The 27,043-nt window shown below is 46.2% G+C and overlaps 2 protein-coding genes across 2 annotated transcripts in view; one reads left to right on the top strand and one right to left on the bottom strand.

The window, feature by feature from the left end:
• The window catches only part of hipk2 (homeodomain interacting protein kinase 2), a 74,495-nt gene extending 50,162 nt beyond the window's left edge, over positions 1-24,333 (bottom strand). The window contains exons 1-2 of the mRNA XM_056599397.1: positions 23,847-24,333; positions 6,320-7,613 (exon numbers count right to left, since the gene is read on the bottom strand). Of these exons, the coding sequence (XP_056455372.1) occupies positions 6,320-7,613; positions 23,847-23,865 (1,313 nt within the window). The 5' untranslated portion in view covers positions 23,866-24,333. The remainder of the gene's footprint in view (positions 1-6,319; positions 7,614-23,846) is intronic.
• Positions 24,334-25,185: 852 nt separating this feature from the next.
• The window catches only part of tbxas1 (thromboxane A synthase 1 (platelet)), a 57,952-nt gene continuing 56,094 nt past the window's right edge, over positions 25,186-27,043 (top strand). Inside the window, exon 1 of the mRNA XM_056599391.1 lies at positions 25,186-25,301. The gene's annotated coding sequence lies outside the window, so the exon portion shown is untranslated. The remainder of the gene's footprint in view (positions 25,302-27,043) is intronic.

The following is a 27,043-nucleotide window of genomic DNA, read 5'->3' as shown; positions in this document are numbered from 1 at the left end:
GTGGTGGTGGTGGTAGCGGTAGTGGTGGTGGTGGTGGTGGGAGAGAGGCAGGTATTGGTATAAGAGAGGAAGGAAGGAGAGATAGGCAGGAAGGATTGATGGCAGAGAGGGGGACACTGTGAGGGATGCTGAGGGACAGAGGGAGAGGGAAGGTGGGGTATCGGGGGTAAGGTGATGTGTGTGTGTGTGTGTGTGTGTGAGCCGGCGAGTCCTACCTCCTTCCCATTGGCTAGTCCCCAAGCCACGCTCTCATAGAGAACACATTTGTGATTGTTTATTTTCCCTCCGCAGAATAAGCTGATAAACACACTGAAACCGACACCGCCTTCTTCGACACGTTCTCCGTAAAAAAACAAAAACAAAAAATCCTATTTTCCACTTTATAAATAGGAAAAGATGATATCATAAAAAGATAATAAACCTTTATGTCCAATGGAGTATTCCTATTGGATGGAGGGAGGGCGGCTTCAGGGAGCCCCACTGAGTGGATACTAGGCTGGTGTTCTAAATCACGGCGGCTTAATTTCCAACCGGCTTAATATCCCAGAGAAAATGTATGGAAATTGAACAGTTCTGGAGAACAAAGGAAGGTGGTTGCTGGGATACATCGGCACTGGGAAGGAAGCTGGTGAGACTCACCCGGACAACAGATGCATGCAAACGGACGGACGCACGGACACAGTATATACATTACTAAAGACACAGGGCGGTGGCGAATGCAAAGGTCAGACACACATACACACACACACACACACACACACACACACACACACACACACACACACACACACACACACACACACACACACACACACACACACACACACACACACACACACACACACACACACAGACACACACAAGGGGACACCTTTCACACACCCTAGATGAAACAAGATGCTCTCATTAACTGTCGACGTAACTGAGGTTGCTGGACGGCTGTATAAGTTCCCATGTTTGACTACCGGTAGTTAATTAGCTAAGCTGCTGCCTGACTCGTACACGCTCGCTCGCTGCTCTGTGGAGACACATAGGAGGCGTTGCCCAGAGGCACATTGTAAATGAGAAACAGGCTATTAGGATTCTGTCATGCAGGCGAAGGTCTATGACCGTCATTAAAACACAAGTGAGCACAAGAAGGGGTAATTATCATACTGGGGGTAGCTTCTTATTGATGTTTTGTATTTTCTACCACCCAGTCGCAAATTCCGGGAATATTTGAGAACCCAAAGTCACCTGTACAATAATAGGCCCCAGCCACACACCTCGTAAACACAAACCCAGACACACACACACACACACACACACACACACACACACACACACACACACACACACACACACACACACACACACACACACACACACACACACACACGTGAAGGAGGTACAATATATATAGGAAGCACCCAAGGACCTCATCAGCATTAGAAATGAAACGACCTGCCTCTCCTTTGACCGAGGAGAAGAACACAGCTCCAGGTGCAGAGAGAAACACACCACCGTATTCAACTCCGTTCCCCATGACCCCTTGCCCCCCTTCCACCCTGATGTTCACCCCTTTGCCGTTCTTCCGTGGAATCTTCAAACACATGCACTATTTGCAGAGTGCCGTTGTTGCGTTGCCTCCACTCTGTTCTCCTTCATCGTTTCCTCATGCGTTCCATCGGCAGCGTTTACCCCACCCTCGCTCCAGCTTCACCGAGACACGCAGTACAACTATAGACTCTGGCGTTACCAACCCCGCTCACATTAACAAACATCCACACACACTCGGTGAAACAGTAACTAATGGCAACTTGATTCATTAACACGCTCCACGAGGTCCAGCACTCCAGGCAGGTTAAATGTGGCGGAACGCCGGGCCTGTCTGTCTCGCTGTGCTTCGATAACAACAGATAGGGAAGCAGGTAGACAGGTGGGAGCCGGGGAGAGGGAGAGACAAAGAGAGAGGGGGGAGAGAGGGAGAGAAAGAGAGGGAGAGTCGTCTTTCACAAGAGCAGGAATGGGATTGCTTGTCCAAAGCTGCAACTTCACGTAACTTCACGGGAAACAGGCAACATCACATAAGATGTTGATATTAAACAGGATCGACGACAAGCCTGACCACCATACATTCAGATCGCCAAATACAGTTTAGCAGCTTTCTACCTTCTAACGACTTAGTTTGGCGACACAATTAAACCACCAGACGGGTCTATTTCCATTGACGGTCTGAATTCACCGTGTGACTGTCAGAGATTCTAGCATTAGCCGTTGGCATTTTTTGTTTACTGCTTACATAAACACAGGCATGCACTCTAAAAAGTACGGCAGGAATAGGCTTTCATGTTACGAGCTGGAGTTCGGCAGTCCCCAGGGAGAAAACAATACGTCCTGCATCACAACAGAGATTTTTTCTTTCCTCCAATAGCAACTCACTAAAGTACCACTAAATCCTGATTGGTTGATGGTGATGGGGACATATTGAACGGGACAGATATTAAATCACATTTTCTTTTGTAACTGTAAAGGAGGCTCATTTCTCATGTTTCTGTTCTAGGAGTGTGATGCGCATGTGCACTCATGTAAGGAGGAGAGGGCCAGTGTTCATGCTGAGAGCAAACTCAATCTGTAGATAATTAGGTAGAGAGCAAGGCCGAGAGGGGGTGGGAAAGGGATAGAGAGGGAGAGAGAGGGAGAGGGGGAGGAGAGAGGGAGAGAGTGTGCGAGCAAAACAAGCAGAAGACAGAACAAGTGGAAGAGAGAGAGAGACGTTAGCTAGAAGGTGAGACAGAGAGCGAGAGACCGAGAGAGACAGAGCGAGCGAGCCAGAGAGAGAGAGAGAGAGAGAGCGAGAGAGAGAGAGAGTACAAGCAGTAAAACAACAGGCAGACAAAGAATGCCTGCAGAGTAAGTAGTGAGGTGGCATCCTGAGAAACGACGACGATGATGATGATTTTGGACACTGAAGCCGACAGCCAGTTAAGGTCAGATGGGCCTGTTGTTCTCCCCGCACCCAGTGCTCCTCCTCCTTCCAGCGCCTCATGTCCAACAATAGCAAGCCGCCGCCAGGCTAGCGAGCGCCAGCTGTACTGCTTGAGGGAACTTTACATAAACTCAACAGAAAAAACCTACATAATGTCCGGCCGCTGCAGTCCTGCCTTCGCCTCATGCCTTTCATCAGCGAGATAAACAAGCAGGACAAGCAGGCCCAACCGGGAAATAGGAATAATCCCTTTATCAAGCCCAAGATAAGCACACAAGGCAGATTAGCGATTACATCATTTAATATAGGAGCGAGGAGAGAAGAGAAGTGGGGGGGAGGAGAGGAGAGTAGAGGAGATGAGGGAATGTGGGGTAGAGGAGAGGAGAGGAGCGGAGAGGGGAGGAGAGAGGGAGAGGGTCAGGGATAGGGGAGAGGGGAAAAGGAGGGAGAGGAGCAGAAGCTAAGGGGGGGAGAGAGGAGAGAAGTGGTAGGGGGGAGGATGGGGAGAGGAGTAAAGGGGGAGAGGAGAGAATCGGGAGAGGAGAGGAAAGGAGAGGAGAGGAGAGCAGCATGTCGGTAGCAAGAAGGATAGGGGCATAAGGGGATGTAACCAGGATTTTGAGACTAAGCACATATCGGCTATTGGAGCTAAGAAGGGCTAACTATAACTAGGATTAACTATAATAGTATTAGAATAATTCAATCAACTAGAACTAAAAAACCTACCATTAACGCGGTAGAGAGGGGAGCCTCAGCTGGTGTATTTAGCCACCCAGGTGGTTAAATACTGCGATGCTGTCGACACGCAGTGCGCAGGAGACATGGACAGATGAGTCCAGATAGTGTACACAATGCCTGTGCTCACAAGCCAGCAGAGCGCGGCGGCGGTGTTGAAACACTAAAAGCACTACGAGAGCCGCGCTCGCAAATGGCACGCCTCTTGTTTACCTTGAATAGTTTTATTTGCATGAGTCAACCTTGTGGAAAATCCATAACTTATCTGCCAGGCACTGGCAGCAGTCAACAACCACACACACACACACACACACAGACACACACACACACACATAAAAATACATACACACACATGCACACACACACACACACACACACACACACACACACACACACACACACACACACACACACACACACACACACACACACACACACACACACACACACACACACACACACACACACACACACAAACACACACACACACACACACACAAACACAGAAAAACAGACACACACACACAGACACACTAGCCCTGAGCGGCATACAGTATCTATGGCATGGATAATGCAAGTGGCAAGCGTCGATGGTGTATCACATTTCCTGCTAAAAGGGGACAAACTAAAGAGTATTGGTAGAGAGCAGTATGATATGAGGCCCATAATGGGCATTGGATGACACCACTTTCAATTTTATCAGTGAGGAGTGATCTCCCTGTTTGAGGGAGGGGTGGAAGCCGTGCATAAAGGTTTACCCTCGCACAGCGCTGCTTTAAAGTATACTAGATCTGAAACGAGTCGGACCTCATGGTAGTCATAGAGTCACTGTGTGACTGAATGGAAATAGAGAAAGTGAGAGTGCGGCGATATCAAATTAACCCTGGTGACTTCAACTCTGTCGACCTAAACTGTGTTTGCTGCGACGGATTGTCTTTAATGGCATATCGAGTTCCAGCCTATGTCAGTCCCCTTTGGTCTTAGCAAGCCACGGCGGCAGCGAGCAGATCATAACGGGGATCCGACAAGCCCGGTCAGAGTGCATCATTACGTGCAGCACCAGCAGAACACCACGCCCCGTGCGTCCCGGGTCCCCCCCCCCTGAAGAGCAGTCATCTGCGACTGACTCCGTCTAAGTTGTCTGCTTATCTTAAAATCATCAGGGCTGGACTGATGTTCAGTTCTGAGCTTGTGAACTCATCGTGAACTCGTCGTGAACCCAACAGGCATCTGAACTTTGTTTCTTTTTGGTGTGTTTAAATTGCCTGCATTGCACTGCTGGCCCGGATCCTGCAGAGGCCTGCGGAGGTCAAGCTCTGAATTGATTGTCAAATGACAGATGTCAGCGCCTACACAGAACTTCCTCCGAGAGCAGCATGGAGGCCAAGATGTCCTATCTCACATTCTCATATCTCCCTTAAGCACACACTGACGCCCTTACACACACACACACACACACACACACGCACACACACGCACACACACGCACACATAAATAAACTGTATTTTGAGACACATGTGCCTGTAAGCACAGAAAGCATTCAACAGCTTTCAAGGAGGAAGTGCCTTACACAAAACAACACACACACACGCACACGCGCACACGCACACGCACACACAGACACACACCTGTTCTCTCCCACCTCTAACGCCAAAACAAAGATTGCGCTGTGTTGTGTTTCAACGTTCACACTCTCTGAGCTCTGCAGCAGATGACCCACAGCACCACCTCCCCGTGGCTCCGGGCCGTCAGAGAGGGAGAGAGCAAGAGAGGGAGAGAAAGAGAGAATGGGAGAGAGGGAGAGGGAGAGGGAGAAAGGGAGAGAGAGAGAGAGAGAGAGAGAGAGAGAGAGAGAGAGAGAGAGAGAGAGAGAGAGAGAGAGAGAGAGAGAGAGAGAGAGAGAGAGAGAGAGAGAGAGAGAGAGAGAAGAGCAAAGGAGCTCAGGGAGAAGCAGTGCTTTTTCCAAAGAAGTCATCTGGTTCTAATGCTGGGCCCTCTGGTGTGGATTACAGGCCCATATTACAGGAGAACTCAGGCTGACCCCTCGCCTCCACCCTAGAGGGGAACAGGAGCCAGTCGGGGCAGTGGCAGCACCGTGGGGGGTTGGAGACCCTCCGTATGGGTGGGTGAAGGTGGACAGCTTACAGGAGGTCGATAGGGGCCTTCAGGCATGTAGTCTCCACGTGTGATCAAGGATCAGATTTACTGTTTCAGAGGTTCAGCAAACAGAAAATGAAAGAAAGCGACTTCAAAAAATATCCTCAAGAGAAAGAAGCGGGTCAGATCCCTCCACGTAGCAAGACGTGGGGTTAAGGCAGTAGTGTAAAGGGTTAGCAGAAATGATGCCTTACCAAGAAATAAGAAGTAACCATTGTAGAACTTGGTAGCCTATGTTAAATGACAGGTGACGACTCATCTCGGCACAGCGGCCGAGTGTGTTTTCACACAATTTCCTCAACCATCAGACTTTGTCCCCGCACATCAGCGCACACAGGAACACTCGAGACACAGCGTGGATTTAAAAACACAAGGCTGTGTTAAACTAGTGTGTATTCATACTGAGGTCCTTCAAACACAACCGGCATTGCGTGTGGATAGCAGCCAAGCGTTCTTACCGGTAGTATCTGGACTGCAGATAAGTGGAGCAGACCGCCTTGGAGATGTGACTCGCCGAACCAAAGTCGATGACCTTGACTCTGTAAGGCTGCCTGGAAGGGTCCACCAGCATAATGTTCTCGGGCTTGAGGTCGGCGTGGATCAGACCCAGGCTCTTGAGCTTCATGAGGGCCGTGGCCACCTGCTGCAGCACCGGCCGGATGTACTTGAGCGGCAGCGGGCTGAACTTGTTCTGCTTGAGGAAGTCGTACAGGTTCTGCTCCAGCATCTCAAACACCAGGCACGTGTGGTTCTTGTGCTGGAAACACTCGTAGGCCCGCACAAAGTTGTAGTCGTCGGCGCACTCGGTGCTGAGGCGCGCCAGGATGCTGACCTCGATCTGGCCCTGCCGCGCGTACGACGGGTGGTTCTTCAGGATCTTGATGGCCACGATCTCGTTGGTGCCCCGCTTCCAGCACTTCACCACCTGCCCGAAGGTGCCTCGCCCCAGGAACTCCAGCACCTCGTAGGTGTTGGTCATGGAGCACAGCACCTCGTGCTGCACCAGCTGGTAGTCCCCCTCGTTGTTGGCGCTGCTGTTCTTGGACGTGGCGGTGGAGTTGGCGGTGGCCGTGGCGGGCGCCGTCCCCGCCGCCGCCGCCGCCGCCATCGCCGCTGCCCCGCTGCCCGCTCCGTTCTGGATCATGGCCGCGCCGCCGCGCTCCTCCACGAGCTGCACGCTGCTGTGGCTGTTGTCGAGCTCCTCGCTTTTGCGCTTAAGCCCGCATCGCTGGTACGTGTCCAGGAGACTGACAGTACTACGGCGGGTCAGGTTGTGGACACCCACCCCACCACCAGTGCTGCCTCCTCCTCCTCCGCCTCCGTCGCTGCAGTTGCTGCCGCCGCCACCACCGCCGCCGCCGCCGCCGCCGCAACTGCTACCGCTACCGCCGTTGCCTCCGCTGCTAGCGCTGCTGCCCAGCAGTGACCCCGCGGCCCCTGAAGTGCTGCTGGCTGAGGCGACCACGATGTGGCTAGCGCTGGCTGGGAAGATGAGCGTCTGCTCGTAGTGCAGTGTGGAGCTGGCCACCTGCAGGGAGCTGCTGATGCCGAGGGGGGCGACGCTGGCCGACACGTGCTTGCTGCTGCCGCCGCTGGTGCTGCTGCTGCTGTTGTGGCTGTAGACTTTGCTGTGCGTGCCGTACCCTGTCATATCCCAGTTGCAACTCTGCTCCACTTTCAGTTTCTTCACGCTAAAGAAGGCACTTGACTGGAGCGTGTGAGGGGGAAAGACTTGCACTTGCGAGGCCATACCTGTGAGAAGAAGGGGAGGGGAGCGAGGGGGAGGAGGGAGAGAGGGGAGGAATAGACAGAAAAAGGAGAGGTTAGGAATTTGCGACTGCGTTTGAAACTTGAGTGCGAGGCAGATGCTTTAAATAACGACGGCTTGGGGTCGCGAGAGGTCATTGAATGCATCTTCTTTTGTTGATGCATCCACTTGATAGGACCAAGTTAAAAAACATAACTGACCTCTGAACCCTCAACTGACATTTTTTCTCTAGAGATTGAAATCACTTTGACATTAAGACGAGGTATGCAACACATAACGTGGCATGTTATGAAGCGTACATTAGCAGCTATATGTAATTGCATGGGGATGGATTGTTTGCGTTTGTAATGTAAGAGGCTTGACATTTTGTTACATAACACAGAGCGTTGAGCACATCACTGATGCATAGGCAGGAAATGCCATTTTCCCACTGAAGGAATGTATTTTCACAAGAAGTCTCGTAAACTATCGCAGGCAGCTAAAAGTATACAAAAAAGACAGAATGATTGCAATTTCCTGCTAAAATATTAGACATGTCTGTTGCATGTATCACAGCATAATATTCCTTTTGGATAAGGAGCTAAATAAAAGGCATTCAACAATGACAAATGTGAGAGGGAGACACAGGGGTATCTGAACTCTATCTATCAAAGTGTACTTCCTCAGGAAAACAAAAACAAAGAGGAAGAACTGCAGAGAGCCGCTGCTATGAGCTTCTGGGAACGATCTGCCTCAGAATAAGCAAACCCTTTTCAAGCAAACAAACTGCCCAAAAATAGGCCTTTATCTTGTTGTCAAACCACTTTTTTGTAACTCTGGAATGTTTATTAAAGTGCTAGGTTCATTATATGAGGTGTGTGGTAACGCAAGGCTCTAAACTGAACTCTGATTTAGTTTATAGCTAACATCCAGATAAGTTCCATCTGTCATGCAAATATACACGCATAATAGAAACCCTGATAGTTGATATTAAGTATCCTCATTAAAATCCCAGTCTCACACAGACAAACACACAGTTTGGAGCCAAAGATTCAAAGAAATGTATACACACAATTGCAAAACTGAATAATTTGCTTTTCTGGTCCTACTACAAAAAAAATGAATATAGTAATTATAAAATCCATCCTTAAATCACAACTACACATTTTCCAGTCACTTTTTCATGCTGATTCAGAATCTTTTCGTTCTGTGGAAAAGTACGAGAATGCAAAACACAACATCACCATTAAGCCTGGTCACTTTGTTATTATGAGCCCGTCTAAGTGGCGATTATGATTCATTCAGTAGAATGCCCTAGTGAATTGAGTCGTGTCCCTATCCCTGTTCTCCGCTCTGGTCTTCACCCTGCTGATGCTCCCTCCTAGCCTAGTCTCACTAGTCATCTCCATGGTCATCTGGTCTTAGCCCCAATACTACTAGGATTGCTGCTGCGCTGCACATTAGCGGGTTAGCCGTAAGCCTAGGAGTTGCTGCGGCACCTTCTTTAGCATAGCATCTCTATGGTTACGCTGGCTCCCGGCGAAGGCCCCCCCCCCCCACCCTAACAACATGTGTTGTCAGGATTGCACGCTTGTCCCCCAGACTAGTCATTAAGACGTCCATTTTCCGTACGCTTGGTCGGTTTCCATCCAATCAAGGTATGGCTGGTAAGGGGGAGGTAATGTAGAATGTCCGCTGGGCTATTAGGGGCAGGGCTCGCTTCTAATCACATAAGCCCCGAAGGCCAGATGTCACTCCTTGGATTACCGATTCCTGTGCCGGGACTTTACGCTAAAAATAATTTGAATGATGGGTGGCGTCATAGGGCAGTATCAACAGTGTGTGACCGAGACCCTGACAAGATAATCACAGCAGCAGACCTAGGGATAGCAGAACGGGTGGATGGACACAGAGCTGGCTGCTCGCTCTCATGGAACATTCCAGCATCACATATCCCACCAGGATGATTGCGGATGACCATAAGCGCAGTGGGCTTTTGGGGCAGACAATTCCAGAACGAGAACAATTCCAGAACCCCCAACAAAATAAATGCTCATGTTATTATTAACAAATGATGCATGGTTGCTCTTGAGACTGTGGTTTATCATTAAGCTTGACCAGACTGTCCTGACTGTCCTAAGCGCTCAGGGCCATAGTGTACCTCATTGGGAACATCTGAGTAATGAGTGCTTAGAAATGAGTGCTAAGAAATGTATTATGTCAAGGAATTCTATGCAGGATCTAGTTGCCAGTAAAGGGTTCCATTATAACCAAGACAGTTTAAACTTAAACTTGTGTGAAGTGTAGAATAAAATTACCAACAAACAAAAAAGGCTGAAGTGATTATCTCATCACAAAATACAGAGGGAAGAATAAAACAGATTAAAATTGAAAAGCCAATTAAATTGCTGGAAAATCACAATTCTGTGCCACTTTTGTCCAAAAGTATTTATGATACTCCGAGTTTGAATAATCACAACCACTTTACTGTTTGGGAAACACGTTGCTGGCCGTTCTGTTGAAAAACACCCCCGTCTGAGAGTTTATTTGAAATGTTTTACGGCAGGCATATAAAGTGTCGAGGCCTATTGTTCTAACATTTACAATGCTGGAATGCCTTGGGCTGCTCCAGCCTTTCATTTAGCATAACTTAAAGAGCACAAAGTACCCACACACTGTAATCATGCATGCCAGATCCGTCTTCCCACTGTTTGGACGTGGCATGTTGAAATGGTAATAGTCAATGTTTTCAGGGAGATTACTTCTCTGTCAGGGGTTTGTTAATCTCCTTTTTGTTAGGATCAGTCCCAGTTGGCCTGGGAGGGTAGGGGTGGCTGTTTAAGGGGCTGGAGAGGGGCCTTTTGGAGTTTGGGGGGGGTCCTCGTGGCTCTGTCCGAGTGTCTCTGTCCAGGGGACCTGTGTCTGTTTCCGAGGAGGGTAACCCATAGAGCTTTTTTTTTATGCTGATGCTGGTTTATGATAAACATTGCAAGTGCACCCTGCAGCTGTCAGTTCTGGTCAGTTCAACCAGCTTCAAACAAGATTCAAGGCAAACAAAATGTATGTTGACCAGGGTAACAGATAAAACCTTTATTTTAAGAGACAGGGAGCACCTTTTTATATAGATAGATGGTAAATGACTTGAAGCTATAATATCATCTATGAAGAGCTCTCCGGATGAGGATATGGATGCCCACTAGTTCATGTCTAGCACTGCACTGCTGTGGATGGATGTCTCTCAGAGACGGTAGTCGGCTGCATTGGTCTGGCTGTAACTGGAATGCATTGATGAAACCGTATCAGACATCTACTGATACATACGGGGAGTGGTTAATGAAGGCGGTCTCCCGCTATCTGGGCAAAGCAGTATCTCCCCCTGTGCATGTTACAGCAAGACAAGGTGCGTCGCTGTGTAACTTTCTGCGGCTTAAAACGCACTCGCACAGGCACACTCACACACACACACACACACACACACACACACACACACACACACACACGGTCTTTGAGTAGTTAGTAATAGATTGAGAGGGGGGGCGCTCCGGGACCAATTTGGAACCCACGGGGCGTCCATGCACACTGATCCAGGCCAGCGCTCGAGTCTAAAAGGGCATTGTGCAGACAGAGGTGCCCCCCCTTTTCCACCAGGGCACAGGTGGCACTGTAATAAAGGGACTGAGAGGCGGTGGGAGTCAAATCAAGAGAGGTGAGGAGATAGATGGACGGGGCAGGGGGGGGAGGGGGGAGGGGGAAGGCTAGGGAATGGCAGGCCCTAGCGCTGCATAACCGGGACAGGCGAAGGCAGGTAAGACCAGGCTGCTCTGAAAGGGCTGGTCTAAATCACACGGTTGACTGCTTTTTACAGACAATATGTTCTCTGAGGGGCGAGGGCGCCGCTGAGAAGGAACATATTGTCGGTTTCAGGCCGGCCCGGTGTTACCACCCTTCGCTTGTCCTGGGAGCGTAGAGCTGGGGCCTGTCGTTCCTCAATATATACCCCCCCTATCAACCACCACCATCTCTCTCTCTCTCTCTCTCTCTCTCTCTCTCTCTCTCTCTCTCTCTCTCTCTCTCGCTCTCTCTCTCTCTCTCTCTCATTCTCTCTCTCTCCTCTCTCTCCCTCCTCTCCTCTCCTCTCCTCTCCTCTCTCATCTCTCTCTCCTCCTCTCTCCTCTCCTCCTCTCTCTCTCTCTCTCTCTCTCTCTCTCTCTCTCTCTCTCTCTCTCTCTCTCTCTCTCTCTCCCCCCCCCTAGAGAGCCATCGCCCAGTAAAGGTCGGATGGTCAGGGGATAAAGAAGGGTGGGAGCCCACCCTTTGCTCATAATCATCATCAGCAGGCGGCGTGCCTATCAGCGGGGCCACTTCCTGTTTCCTCTCGGAAGCTCAACGTGTGAATCGGAACACGTCGTGAGATCACACCTCAGGGGTCAGCCCGCGTATAAAGTCATTTTTAGAGTGATATATGTTATAAGATACAACATGTGGTTAGACATATACAGCATATGTTCTGCCTCTCGTTTAATCACACTCATATACACACACACACACACACACACACACACACACTGCTGATAAGAAACTCCTGTGTCCTCCGTGTGACACAACAGCTGTCTCCGCACGCCCGCACCTCCCTTTTAATGAAGCGTAGAACAGTAAAAGGTACTATCTAAACGAGAGATGAAAAAGTTATCTCTGCAAGAAGCGGCGAGGGTGGCGAGACAGGCAGCCTGTTATGCACATGTTAAGGGTCCCCATAAAACAGCCTGTGTGAGAAACACCAGTACGTCGACTGGGTGAGGTCTGCTGCAGCTGAACCAGAGCCTGAACCAGTAAGAACCCCGGGGGGAGGGGTATGGAGGGGTGAGGGCGGACGGGAGGGTCGGGAAGTCCATGTTCCAGTTAGATTTGTTATTAATCAGATCACGAGGGGAGATGGGCACCCTATGCCCCCTGGCTCACACAGAGGGACAAAACACGAGAAGAAAGACAAGGAGAAAAGGGAGAAAGAAAGCAAGCAAGAAAGAAATCGGCTGAAGAGGAACGGCTCCAGCCTGCTCCTGTGAAGCCTCGGCTTTTGGATATTCAGGAACCACGATTCAAAGGCACTTATTTTGAATGCTACGCAGCGCTGACTGCCATGAATGAATTCTCACTATGAGTTCTGCAAACAGGACAGGGCAAAGCAGGGACACGACACACACACACACACACACACACACCACACCTGATAAGCAGCCACTCTCCACTGTGCTTATCATGTAAGCGCAGCGACATGCTAACAGCACTTTACACAATGCTTCCTTCATGCCATTAAGATCTAGTACACAGTGACAGTTGAGTACACTGCAAGGCATAGACAATAGGTGGACAACCCAGAGAAACCGGTAGCATAGGAAGATATATAACACGGAAACCATAGTATATTCTTGACTACAATTCTGAGAAATAGACAATTAGAGAATAATGAAGAAGATTCTTCTTAACAGTATATTTTTTCTGTGGGCCAACAGATGAAACAGAGGACTTGTGGAAATGGATAGCAAAAGCAAAGATTGTCACAACAACTCTGACAAGATGTTTTCCTCATATATCTTTAACAGAGGCGCCCTGGACTGCCAACACAAAATCAAGAAAATAAACGCATTGTGAACACCCACACATACATACGTGCATGCTTGTGCACACACACACACACACACACACACAAACACACACACACACACACACTTATAGTTCAATTTCGACCAATCAAATATCTTTCTCCTCACCAGTCCAAAAATATAAAATTATAGATCAAAGCTAAAAAATAACAAACAAATTGAATGAAGCAAAAAACACATTTTAATCAAACAAATTGAACTTTCTATTCTTTCCTTTTTTATGATTGCTACATTTTAAAGTCTAGCTATTTTATTATCAGGCAACTAAATCAGCCGATATATTCCAAACAAATATACAAGTTCTGAGTTTTTGAATTAGATTATCCCCCGCTATCATAATTATCATGGGCAAGTTTTTAATGAGCTGTTGCTCTTTACCTTTTGAATTAACATAATGGGATCATAGCAAGTTCATTCTCTGAGGGAAAAGAAAGACGAAAGTGGGTAAAGACATAGCCAGAATAATTCATGACCCCCACCGACAGGGATGCAACAGTACTAGGATGTTGGTAGTCTCTATCAAAACCACTACAATTCAACTATGGATGGCTAAATTCAGAGCCGGCAAACAGCTTTAATTACACTCAAACTGTAACACAGGTGTGAGTTCGAAACTAGAATGTAATTATGTAATGTAATGTATTGAATACCTAAAAACACTTAAATCCAATAAAATATCCTGTTTTTCAAACGAAACAGACATTCTTACCTTTCTTTTAACGACAACATTACAATTGATCTCTCAGAGGCGGACGCTATGCAAGTGAGCGTGCAACCAAGTAGACAAGCTGTATGTATTTACACGTCTGTCTGTGAACACGTCAACAAAAGGCCACACACTTTCTCCTCCTTTAATGTTCGTCTTGCGGGTGTCTTCCAGAACAGGCATTGTCGCTTGGTTAGAGGGGCTGCGAACGAAAACCCCCTTCAACCCCGTCCACATCACACCTCCAGAACAACCTCAGGGCCATTTGGGATCCGGCCGTTGCCCGACAGCTCTTGGCCGGCCAATGAACCCTCACCGCTGAGGACGAACCCGTCCAACCAGCCCAAGTGCTCAGGGACCCGGGAATCTGGGTGCCATGTTGTCAAAACAAGCCTCTACCCTTCAGCAAGCCGGCTCATTTAGAGTGCTGCCGAGCTGTCGCGCTGAACAAACACGCAGTGAGCATGTGAGCAATGTGTCTAGGTTTATTTTTTTGCGGTTCTTTTATTGTTTCAATGCTGAAGTCCATATCGTGGTGGGGATCCATTTGAGGACAACGTGAACAAAACCACGTGCGTTTTCTGATTTGGGATTCGTAGCACACGGCAGTGAGCTGTGCTCTTTTAAGAAACAAAAAACAGTAAAAAACGCCACAAAGGTGGACAAAACAACACTTGAATAACCCTTAGTGACAGAAACAGCCTGTTCTCCGTGCAAGAGGGAGAACATAAAGGCGGAGGAACATCGACGTCGAACAATGAGGATTTGATTGAGACTTTTGGGAAGAAAAGAAAAAAACAGCCCATAAAATGAGAGAAAAGAGTAATCAAACAAAAAAACTACATATTGGATCTTGATGATAAAGATTCAGGAGGGTGAAGCTGGGAATGGAAAGCATGTTTTGATGGCAAGGGTAAACACAAAGGCCAGCCTGTGGGTGTTTGGTCATGATAAGTGATGGGAGGGGCCATAAGTAGAGGCCGGAGAGCCTGTGAAAAACATGATAGAGAGAACGACAGACAGAGACAGAGACAGGGGTACAATACAGGGGAAGAGAGATACACATACATGGTGAGAGAGACGGACCAACAAAAGGGAAGGAGAGACCAAAAAAAATGACAGGAAGAAAAGATGCACAGAAGAAGTCCCTAATCTTTTTTAACCTTGTCCTTGGCGAGGCATACCGTCTGCTACCCATGTTATATCACCGCTTATAGACATCATACCCCCTCCCTCTGCCCTTCCCCCCTGAACATCCACAACCACCCTCTGTCCTTTCAGCAATCTCATACAAGTAAATGTTGGCACATGGCATGCCTGGCCAAGCAGCAGGCGTTTGTGATATTTTAACTGCTGGTGTGAAGCTGCTGCTCTGGACATTGGAGGGGCCATAGAGGGGCTATCGCCTCTAAACCACAGTCTTGTGTTGCCATTTTTTCTCCCCCTCCATCCTTCTCCCCCCTCCTCTAAGCCTTGCATGGGGGATTCGGCAATAATACAGGTGACCAATCCATCAATTGCACATCTATTCGATTACTGACTTATTCTCTGACCCGCTCTACATTTGTACCTACTATGTCGATTTGCACACACACACACACAAACCCACAGAAGCAGGGAGGTCTCTTCATTTGCATGCTGCACGTGTGTGTCTGTGTGTTGAATACAAATTGAGTAAATAAGCATGTCATCGTTAATCCAAGTGACAACGTGTCATCCATGGCATGGCAGTTGGTAGAGGCTGTTTACTCACAGAGCTGAGCTGAGGTCATATATTGGGCCCGTCGTCGTCACAACACCCCGGTTACTGGTTCAGGGATGCTATTTACAGCGGCCTTTTACACTCACAAATAACAACCTCCGCCCGCGACCGGGAGAAGGGCTCGCGGCCTCCCCAGCCCCACAGCTACACCCACAACGGTCTCAACGACATGACACCACAAGGGCCCGGTGTGCGTTAGGACCGGAGAATCACGAGAGCCAAGAGCCATGCTTCCTTGCACACCATCCGAATAACACCAGTCCATGACACGTACCTTTTATTCAGGCTTTGAGAAACAGTGGCACAATGAAAGGGATTTATTCAATGGAGGCTGCGTAACAAAACCGATGCATACCACAATGGAGGAATAGACCAGGGATTAGATAGAGATGGATGACAAAAGTAGATCACCATTCAGGTCCAGTTTGTGAATTGTGAATTGGTGCCCTCCCACTCAGGAGCGCCGTCTGGGTCCTATAGGGGCTTAATAAGGCAGAAACACCAAGGTCCTGGCCTACCAGCATGGGAGGGGAAGGATCTCACCACGCCTAAAGGTCACCTTTTTTTGACCTTTCTAAGAGCCGGGATGCACAAAAGAAAGATAATGTTGTTTGTATGAAGGGTGTGTGTGGATCTCAGGATAAATGTGAATGCCTTATTATGTATCTAACATACAAGAATCATTTGCTTTATAGACAGACACACACACACACACACACACACACACACACACACACACACACACACACACACACACACACACACACACACACACACACACACACACACACACACACACACAGGTAACACCCTTTACTTTTAGCTAAGCCAAAGCCACTCTTCACTATCACAAGGGCCTGATTAAACATCCACATTATCTGTTCCACTTCATCCACCCCCACACTACTTTTGCCCTTCTAAACGTTGTGGTTTGAAAAACCTTGTTTGGCCTCCAGTTTGGAATCACACACGCACACGCGCACACGCACACACACACACACACACACACACACACACACACACACACACACACACACACACACACACACACACACACACACACACACACACACACACACCACACAGCCACCCCATGGGCCCCAGCTTTTTGTGGGGAGGGGGAGGGGGAATTAGGGTGGGAGTCAGGCATCGACACATGTTTGCAAACGGGAGGGGGGGGGGAAGTTGGTATAATTAATCTCCACCTCCCCTCCTTGTTCCTTAAGAAAAGTGTCCTTTTTTTTTTTTTTTTCATCTGCCTCCCTGTGCGTTACTACCCTCTCGCAGGCCGTCCCAGGCTGACTTAGAGGGGCGGGGGGGGGGGCAGTTCAAAGTCTGGCCGCCGAGCCAGGCCGCTGGTTTGCTTCTACGCACGGAGCCTTTGAAGCCAGCGACGATGACATCGTAAAGGGCATTAGACCTGTGTTTCATGTGCTACAGCACCTGTCCACTAACTCTTAAAACCAGATCCTCATCTTGCCAACACATCGACTCGGTGCATTTCCAGACACGGCTTAATGATACGCCGACCGGCGTCGTTCGTACGGTTGATTGGTTCGTCAGAATAAGTGAGGTGTTTCTTTTGAGGCATTCTGTTTTTTTTTTTATAGTAACACATGTTTTACAAAGATGTTTTTACCAAATAGTACGTTTACAAAATCCTGCAGGCTTTGGAATTATACTGAGCTGATCAAACTGGGAATTATTGTTGATGTTCCGGTTGATAAGATGAAAAATGCTATCGTCAAAAGAAAGAAAGAAAGACTGAATTCCTGGTATACTTCATAATTGTTCTCTATGTTCCGGGTTTCTGTGTAACCCACATTTAAACAAGGAATAACTTTGATTAGCTGTCACGCTTATCTTCTCGGCTTGAGATTGGAATCGCACAGCTCAGATGAAAACATCTCATAGCTCTCTCATGTCAAGAAAGCACTGGCTTTAAAATGACAGAGCTCTGGTTGAATCCACCATTTCTTCTTCTCCCTGCATTCATCCAGTACTCAGAGAAGATGAATGTGGAAGGTGTTTCATTCTCTAGTGCTATGGAGATAAGACAGAGGGGGGGGGGCCTGCTTGGATTAGTACATTTTACATAGGAGAGGAATCCTGAGGCTACGGTTCTGCATTTCACACAGGGGTGTGATAAAACCGAAAACAATAAATATGGGTTTGTTAAACTGTATATTCTCTCACACCTACTGTGCAAGTGTACTCTCTGTTTGAGGAAATTGGGAGTGAACCATCATTTCAATGTGTCCGGTGTGTGCGCACGGTGTTGAAATGTGTAGATATTTCAACATATTTCAACCTATCATATAGACAAGGTTTTTGAAAAGAACAGAAAGAAAGTTAGAGAACAATATTATCCTACAGCTGTATGGTGAGAGAGAGAGAGAGAGAGAGAGAGAGAGAGAGAGAGAGAGAGAGAGAGAGAGAGAGAGAGAGAGAGAGAGAGAGAGAGAGAGAGAGAGAGACAGAGAGAGAGAGGGAGAGGGAGGGGGGGAGAGAGAGAGAGAGAGAGAGGGAGAGAGTGGGAGGGGGGAGAGAAATATCAATGGACAGGCAGGGAGAGGAAGTCAAAAGTAAAGCAAAGAAAGGCAGAGCGAGGTCATGTGAATAAGCAAATGAAAAAAGTAGGAAAAATACTAAAATGATGCACAGCAAGCGAGAGGGGGGACATGGCTGTGGATTCTTCTGACCACCTCTCCATCGCTTGGGCCGTCGCCCTCGTCCGACGGAGCGGTGTCCCTGCCCCCCCCTGCCCCCCCCTGGCCCCCCCTGGCCCCCCCTAGCCATGGACAGGAACGGCCGTGGCCGCTCGTCCGGCCTTTGAAGTCTTTTGATTATCGGCCGAGCGTAGCAGTGTACCTGCAGCCATCTGTGCCGCCAAGGGGCCCAGCATAACAGCGGCCCCTGTCTCACTTCCTCTAGTGAGAGAATGAGAGAGAAAGAAAGTTAGAGAGAGATAACGAGAGAGAGAGAGAGAGAGAGAGAGAGAGAGAGAGAGAGAGAGAGAGAGAGAGGGAGAGAGAGAGAGGGAGAGAGAAAGAGAGAGAGAGAGAAAGAGAAAGAGAGAGAGAGAGAGAGAGAGAGAGAGAGAGAGAGAGAGAGAGAGAGAGAGAGAGAGAGAGAGAGAGAGAGAGAGAGAGAGAGAGAGAGAGAGAGAGAGAGCAAGATAAAAAGAGACAGAGAACAAGAGAACCAGAGAAACTGAGACAGAGAGAAACAGAGAAAGATGGAGAGACAGAGAGGGAGGCACAGACAGGCTTTACAACTAGGGAGCCTACCATACATGTCACACAAACACAAACACACACACACACACACACACACACACACACACACACACACACACACACACACACACACACACACACACACACACACACAAATAATAAATACAGCTCTTGAAATTCAATCCCTTACACGGTTCCTGCTCTTTTCTTCTTGATTTTAAATATTATCTGTCAGTGTCTATAAATACTGCTCGCCTTACCCGGTCTTTATTTATCTCCCCCTCCCCTTTTCATTGATCTCTCTCTCTCTCTCTCTCTGTCCCCAGCCTCTGTCAAGCTAAAAGAGGCCAAATGAGCCAAAGCATAAATACAGCCACGGTCAGCTCTGCGGTGCTCTTCCAGAGAGTGCCATGTCAAATGGACTGGTATGGGGGACATTATCACAAACAATAGGATTAAGGTCGGGGACAATGTGCACAAACAGCAGGGCGGTGGGCTGGTGGGGGCGTTAGATTATTGGGATGTGGTGAACAACAAAGTCCAGGAGGACAGGGGGCTTAGATAATGTGGGTTAGGGGGTTGGTCGAGGGTATTGGTTTGGTAGAATGTTTATGGTTGTGGGTCTGGGTGTGGGTGTGTGGGTATAATTGTGTTGCTTGTGGTGGTGGCTCAAAACCATTAGACCAAACCAATGCCATCTACCTCTACCTCTAACCAACATGATCTAAGCTTTTATTGCTGCTTTAATGGCTATTGTGTGTGTGTGTGTGTGTGTGTGTGTGTGTGTGTGTGTGTGTGTGTGTGTGTGTGTGTGTGTGTGTGTGTGTGTGTGTGTGTGTGTGTGTGTGTGTGTGTGTGTGTGTGTGTGTGTGTGCCCACACTTCAATTAGAATTTTTCGTCCTTTACAAAAGAGGGTTGATTCACATTTCTGCATGCAAATATGGCCTTTATGCTCCAGGAATCACTGTGGAATCACAGGCCCAACACATCCTATTCACAGAGTTCGTTCTTACAAAGAAGCAAAATAACAACTCTCCTTTGAACCAATGTGTTCAAAGCCAATAAAATCAACATGTCTCATATGCTTCAGAAACGATTTACTATTTTGTAGATGTTTTATCCAGAGTAACAAAACATGAATACAGAAATAGGTCATTATTTTCCAAAGCTACTCTACTTTTTAATCTAAAAACTGAAAACAAACCAAAAACAACATTTAAGGGCGCATCTTGCATCCATAATGTGGCATATTCCCATTTCTAAAAAGGATATTTACGACGTGACAAACCATAGGAGTGATGTAATGTAGGGATTTCATTGGCAATAGAAAGAGGACGAACGGCCTAATCAAGTCTGTACGTAACTAAAACCACCTCTGTAACTAACTAAGCACAAAAACACAAAAAGTCAGCATTGCATTTTATTGATCCTGGAGGGAAAAATCATTGTGTTCTCTTTTTTTCCCATTATTTCAGTCCAGCTAAAAACTATTAGTCGCTACAACTAGATTTATTGGCGATCTGTGTTTAGAATGTGTATTTCTCCACTCAGAGTCAAGGGCAGCGGTTGAACACAGGCTTACCACTAAAACATGGGGGGGCAAAACAACGGTGAATAAAAAGACCTTCCAATACAGAACAACAGCCAACAGAGAAAAGCCTTGTGTAAGCACTCGACAAGGTTGAGGCTCCGTCTATCTATGCTAACATCCCCCTGTCCCCTCCCTCCCTCACTCCCATAAAAATGAACTAATGTCGGCAACTGATGGTGCCTCTCGCTTGGAGGACCTCAGAGTGCTGCTGCTTTCAGAGTTGTTTTACTGAGGGAGGTCTAAAACATATGGCGCCAGTCAGCACTGAAACAGAAGGCTTTGCACCTAGGAGAAAGAAATTACAGTTGCATAAAAGAAATTCCCCAACATTTCAATCGAACATCTTTTTTTTTTGCGCGTGAGCGGAGCGGGATAAATGATGTGCTCAGGTGCCGCAGGAGGGATGATTACTGAAGGATGAAGAAGGAGAAAAGGAGAATAAAAAAAAGTGCCTCTGTGGAAAAGAAAATCCCGTCTTCCATTATGTCCAAATTCAAGCCTGGGCCTTTAATGTCAGACTGGCCTCCACTAACCTGTCACATCAGTTGAAGCTGCCCCCCCCCCCCCCCCCCTCACTCCCCCCCCCCCCCCCCCCCCCCCCCGCCGTTCAGATCCCACCTGTGAACTATTTCAACACATCAGAGAGCTCACATATCCCCAGTCTTCACCAGAGATCCACTAACACGTGTGCACAAATCTAACATGGACTGTAGATAACACACACAAACACACGCATGCATGCACACACACACACACACACACACACACACACACACACACACACACACACACACACACACACACACACACACACACACACACACACACACACACACACACACACACACACACACACACATAAATGCACACACACGGACACACAAAGCTCAGCTCATTTCACATAACACTCATGTTCTGCCCTTTACCAAGAACTCAGTTTCTCCAACTAAATGCTTTACCAAATCAATACAACAAATCCCTAAACATTAGATTTTTGTCTCTCTTTCAAAGAGGCAACTTGAATATTGCAAGAGACGCTTGTGAAGACAGGTAATCCATTTCCATAACGCTTCTCAGGCAAACAGACTGCCAAACATCAAATATTGATACATGCACTGACTGGCAGATCAAAATACTACAGTATCCGCGACCAAAGTGAAAAGGAGAAATAAAAGAAAGAGAGAGTGAGAAGCCCTGGGAATGGATACCGTCTCCCACACACAACTATGTAAGCACTGAACTAACCCTTATTCTATATCTGTTGCCAGCTGTAAAGAGATAAACACACTCTCCAGCCGGCATGTTGAGACAGCCGACTCTTGGTCTAGGCTTAGTGTTGTGGGTGAGGTCCCAAGGGGTCCCCCCACCCCGTAGCTCCTGAGGTCGGGAAGGATTGTCCCATGTATCCGGTGTGGTCTCATAAATAAACCAAAACGGCACAGTTCAAGTGGCCAGCAAGCCATAAAGGTGGTAAAGGGTCTAGGCATGCATCGCACAGAGCTGTCTGCGCTGCTGCAGTCCGTCATCACCGCCATCATCTGAGTCATTCTCTGTCCATTCTACTCAAACGGCTGTTTAATAAATGCTCTCTGCTGTACGGCTTGACCCCGTGCATGAGAGGCTACTGTTCCACACATGAAGTTGCCCGGGTAATCGGCGCTGTCCCCTTCACATGCATGGAAGTCACAACATAGTAGTCTGTGCTTCCTACTCAGAGCCACCCACTTGGTTTTGGAATGCTTGTGCTGCGTGGGAATATTAGCTTTTCAACAATCAAGTGACAGCTGGACCTGCCTTGCTCACCAGGCACACGTCAGGATGTTAGTTTGGGTTATGAGAAAAGCATCAGATCACTGTTTTGACTGCAAAGAGGCCAGCCAGATGTTCAACGAACAACATCCCCTTGCAGACCATTTGTTTTGTTTGGGCAATTGATTTGGTGTTTTTTTTTACTTTTAACGCAGGGTTTACCATTTTGTTTCACCTCAGATTACAGTTGACCAAACATTCACACATTGTAGTAAACGTTGTAATTTTCCGATTTTGCACATCACAATGATCTATTTATTTCACCACCAGAGGGAGTAAAGAGTAGATATTACGATTGTTTGAATTAAATTGCAATAATAACACATTTATAAATAAATAAACCTAGATCGGGTCATTTATTCGTTTGCCATTTTGCTCCGCGTAATAGAACAACTGTCATGTGTCATCTTCCTTTATGTTGGGTGGAAACGAGTATCATTCCACTGTGTGCGCGATAGGTGTCAAGACAGCATATATACACCAAGGAAACCCAATTATGGAGAATAAACGAAGCTTGCTGTAGTCCATAAACAACCCAAACTATGGACTATGTAGCCTCATCCTAGAATGTCTGCATGCGACGACAGAAAGCGTTTGGCCAAATTGCACATTTCTCATCAAATCCTTCACTGGTATGGGCTACACAGGGTTTGCGTCCCTGCTTTGTTTTACACTACTGTTCCAGCAATTCATTGCCCACAGCTTAACCTTAAGTGTAAAATGTACAGAGCTACCATGGCTATTCGCCATGGTTGGACTAGTCGCTTGCAATAATAAACAATATAAAGACCAATTGTATTATTCAGGGACATAATGCAGCAACATCGAGCAGGCATAAAGCTTCCCTTTGATTGAATAACTATGAAATACAAATAACCACAGTGCACACCGAGACAGGATAGCCTATATAACACCGTTCGTTTTCTAATGGTGGGGCTAAATATCTTGCTCGGTATCAAAACATGATATATAAATATAGGCTTCTCGATTATAACATGCTGGGATACGTGTGTTGGTCTACGATCTTCTTTTGATACTTCCTTCTATCATCTTAAAGCTGATCATTTATCATACGGCAAACTACAATGATGCTTTAATTAAACAGAATCGTATCAATATGTGTACATTACATCAATAATACGATATTTGACCTGTTAAAACATCGCAATGTTGAGGGGCAGACAGACAGGACTGAAATCGTGGTTATGGCTTTCAAATTGGGTCTGTTTTGTGTTGTGATTTTTATATTTAGACATGTATTAGCACGCATATCAAGTAAGCTATTTACCAAAAAATAGGCTTAAAAATAACATGTTTTATAAATACATTTGAACAAAAAGAGGGGATGATATAACGCATCGCCACTTCTGTTTCCTCTGCATCACTTGCATAAATCGCCTATCGTATTAGGCTAGTGTATATTCAATTATTCCACATTAAGGCGTCCGGATTTAGAAGCAATCATCTTACCTTCGTATACAGGGGCCATCGGTGCAAAGATTTCTGTTATTCATGGCAAAAAATAAAGCGATTTATCTGTTCAAAACTCAATAAAAATCTGCCATCTTGAACCACTGAGAGAGTCGCCACGGTCTCCTGCATCACTAGCCCAGTTCAATAATGAGAAATATGATCATAACTCATATCCAAGGTTTTTAATCAGAGGCCATTGAAAGCCAAACAGCAGCGGGGGTGTCCTTCAACGGATTCCTGTCTATCACCTATTTGTCGGAGGCTCAAACGATGAGCCGAATGACAGGTTTACTTCAGCTATTGTACGACATGTCTGTAGAGTCTGCAAAAGTTGCAATGGTAAGAGCAGAGCGGAGCGAGTTTGGCGTACAGTGAGTGTTTAAGTCAAACGCCGATCGAGTCGATCGCATAGGAGAACGCATCACCAAGGGGCGCCTGTGTCACCGAATCGGCATTTCGAGTGATGATTATATCTTAACTAAATTGATACATTACTATTCCTATGTAAAAATATAAACCCTGAAATATCAATAGACAGGATTTATAAACAGGAAAAATATAGCGTTTATCTGTATATTTTCATTAATATAAGGATTAACAGCAAACTCTTAAAATAATATTCTATCATAAATACTTATCAATTTCTTAGATCAGTGGTTCAATTTGGATTCGACACATTGTTCAGGTCGCATTTTAAACTGGTACGGGACTGTCAACATGTTCATCAAGTAGTCCATGTTCTCTCCCCTATGTCGCGTTGTAAAGTGCACCCCGGTTGAATGATGCGGTGATCTTCTAGTTATGTCTGTATCAAGAGCTATTACAGTACAGTGACGACATCAGATTTTCGCCGTAAAATACTAGAGTTGAATCGGATTACACAGGCTCACACAAATGTGAATAATCTGTAATTTACCAATCTGCGATTTTAAAACATGATTAAGTGCAAACACAGCACCAACTCGCGAGGCTTAATCAAATCGTCCATTAAAAAGCCAACCTGACAGTTGATCAAACTGAAATACTGAACACAAATACGCCTGCATCTGTTCATCCTTTATACATTTCTATCTTCTGTCTAACGAACCAGGGTTATGTTTTTGATCAAAGTATTTTAATTACAGCGCAAAAAACACATAAATTCAATTTGATTACCTTGTCAATAAAAAAAATACTTCCAATGTCAAATGTTAGCACAGTTCATCACAGTTCATTTTAATGATGCTTTATTATTCTATTTTTAATATTATTAATTTCTTATTTTGCTTCCAAATCGCCTCTTCAACCCTCCAGGTCAGTTGGTGGCGGTAATGGTCCGTATTGTTGGTTTGTCGACCTATAATACACACCATAAACGAAGAAGAAGTAGTCCCCCTGCGTTTACAACATGGATTAATATGTCTCTGAATTCAGGGTCAACAACAACAGTTACCATCATTTATCAATAACGCGGTAAGAACAGGCAAATATATCTTCATGATACATCATATCCGAAACACTGTTTACAAAAAAAGAGTCTGCTGCCTGAGGTCACCTCCTACCCTTTTGCTATTATGTGCAAAAGTGTCTCACTGCTTTAATGTTGTCGCCAATTCACAATGGTGCAGTCTGTCCCATTAATCACTGGATTTTTTCAGAATTAATTTGAACCTCAATTTTCCTTAGAGCAAAACATGGATGTTACATTACGGACTATGATGTTATGATTTAATGAAATAAAAATTATGACACGCATCCCACATGGTTAACTCTATCATGTATGTTACATTTCTAAATTCTCTTCAGTGTAGGATAAATTATTAAGTTACATAGTTTAGACACTATCAGAGAAATACCTGGCAATTGTTTTTGTGAGCGCGTCAGCCCCAGTTATGTAGGCTATATTATACATCAATCTCCGATTTCCCTTTTCTAATTTGAGATAAAACAACCTTTATTATGGACAGTATGAAATATAATAACCCTATAATATTACTCCTTTACTAGAGCTATCGTTTCATACTACACACATTATATCCTATATATCAGCCAATCAATGCCAACATATAATGTGTAATTCATACATCGCACAGGTATGTGCAATTCTTTTTATGTTGAACAGTGTGTGAACCCTCCTGTTATCTTTATTATTATTTTTTAAACCTCTAGAAAATGCTGATAATTAAAATTGTTACCCAAGTTTATGTGTCAGGTACTTTGCTTCTTTGTTGACTTCCTTAATATGATTGAGTCATACATAAAGTTATCTTACAAAAAAATAACGTCTACAAGTTTATAGTCATTTCCGTAACCAAACTGAAATAAAATCTGTATGCATTCATGTGTTTAATTGTGTAAATAACTTAAGCTTTGTTAAGAGTTAATTGTTAATCAAACCAGTGATTCCATACTGGTGGGTCATGAACCCATAAGTTCACGACCATTGTTCTCTCAATGTTTTCCAACAGTACAGACAGTACCGACAATGTTAATTACTGCAATATTTATAAAAACATTTTACATTTTTGGGTCCTGACTTAATGACTAACGACACATGTGGGTCCTGAGGCTAGACCAGTTAAGAACCACTGATCTATACCACATGTGTCAAACACGAGGCCCGGGGACGGCAAGTTCTATCCGGCCGGTGCAATCAGTTAAATATTCAATCATCTGTGTCCTCATCCCTAACTCCTGGGATGCGCTGCACCACATGGCCCAGGACGCACTGCGAACGTGCTCCTACGTGGGTGTAGCGGGTTGAATTGTCAGACTATCCTCCCCCTCAGGCCCGCATCAAAGATTTTGCTACAGCTCTGCTATATCAAGGATGCACTTAGAATAGCAGGACCACTAACTGTGTCAGCAGTCCTTGACGACATGTTAGTCGTGAGTTACCAACCTGCTGTGGAATATTGAGTCAAGACTCCTTGTTTTTGCATTGTTAGTTAGTCAAGCAGCAACTAGAGTAGCAGCAACGCGTTTCCTTGCACATTACCATGCAAACAACTATCAAAAATATTATCCCGGTCTGCTAAATTTGTTTTAAAAAGCTTCTAGACTGATCTTTGCTGAAAAGCAAGTTGTTTGCACCTGGCAAGTGGTCAGAGAGAAGTAGATTTGATTAAGTGGTTGAATTCATGCCAGACAGTGAGTTATGAAAAGGAACTGTTTGTTCCCTTTTCAAAGTTCTTGTTAAATAGTCATTTTTTTAT

The sequence above is a fragment of the Gadus chalcogrammus genome, chromosome 9, assembly GCF_026213295.1.
Source record: "Gadus chalcogrammus isolate NIFS_2021 chromosome 9, NIFS_Gcha_1.0, whole genome shotgun sequence".
Classification (NCBI taxonomy): domain Eukaryota; kingdom Metazoa; phylum Chordata; class Actinopteri; order Gadiformes; family Gadidae; genus Gadus; species Gadus chalcogrammus.
This window is presented reverse-complemented; position numbering and strand designations above follow the sequence as displayed.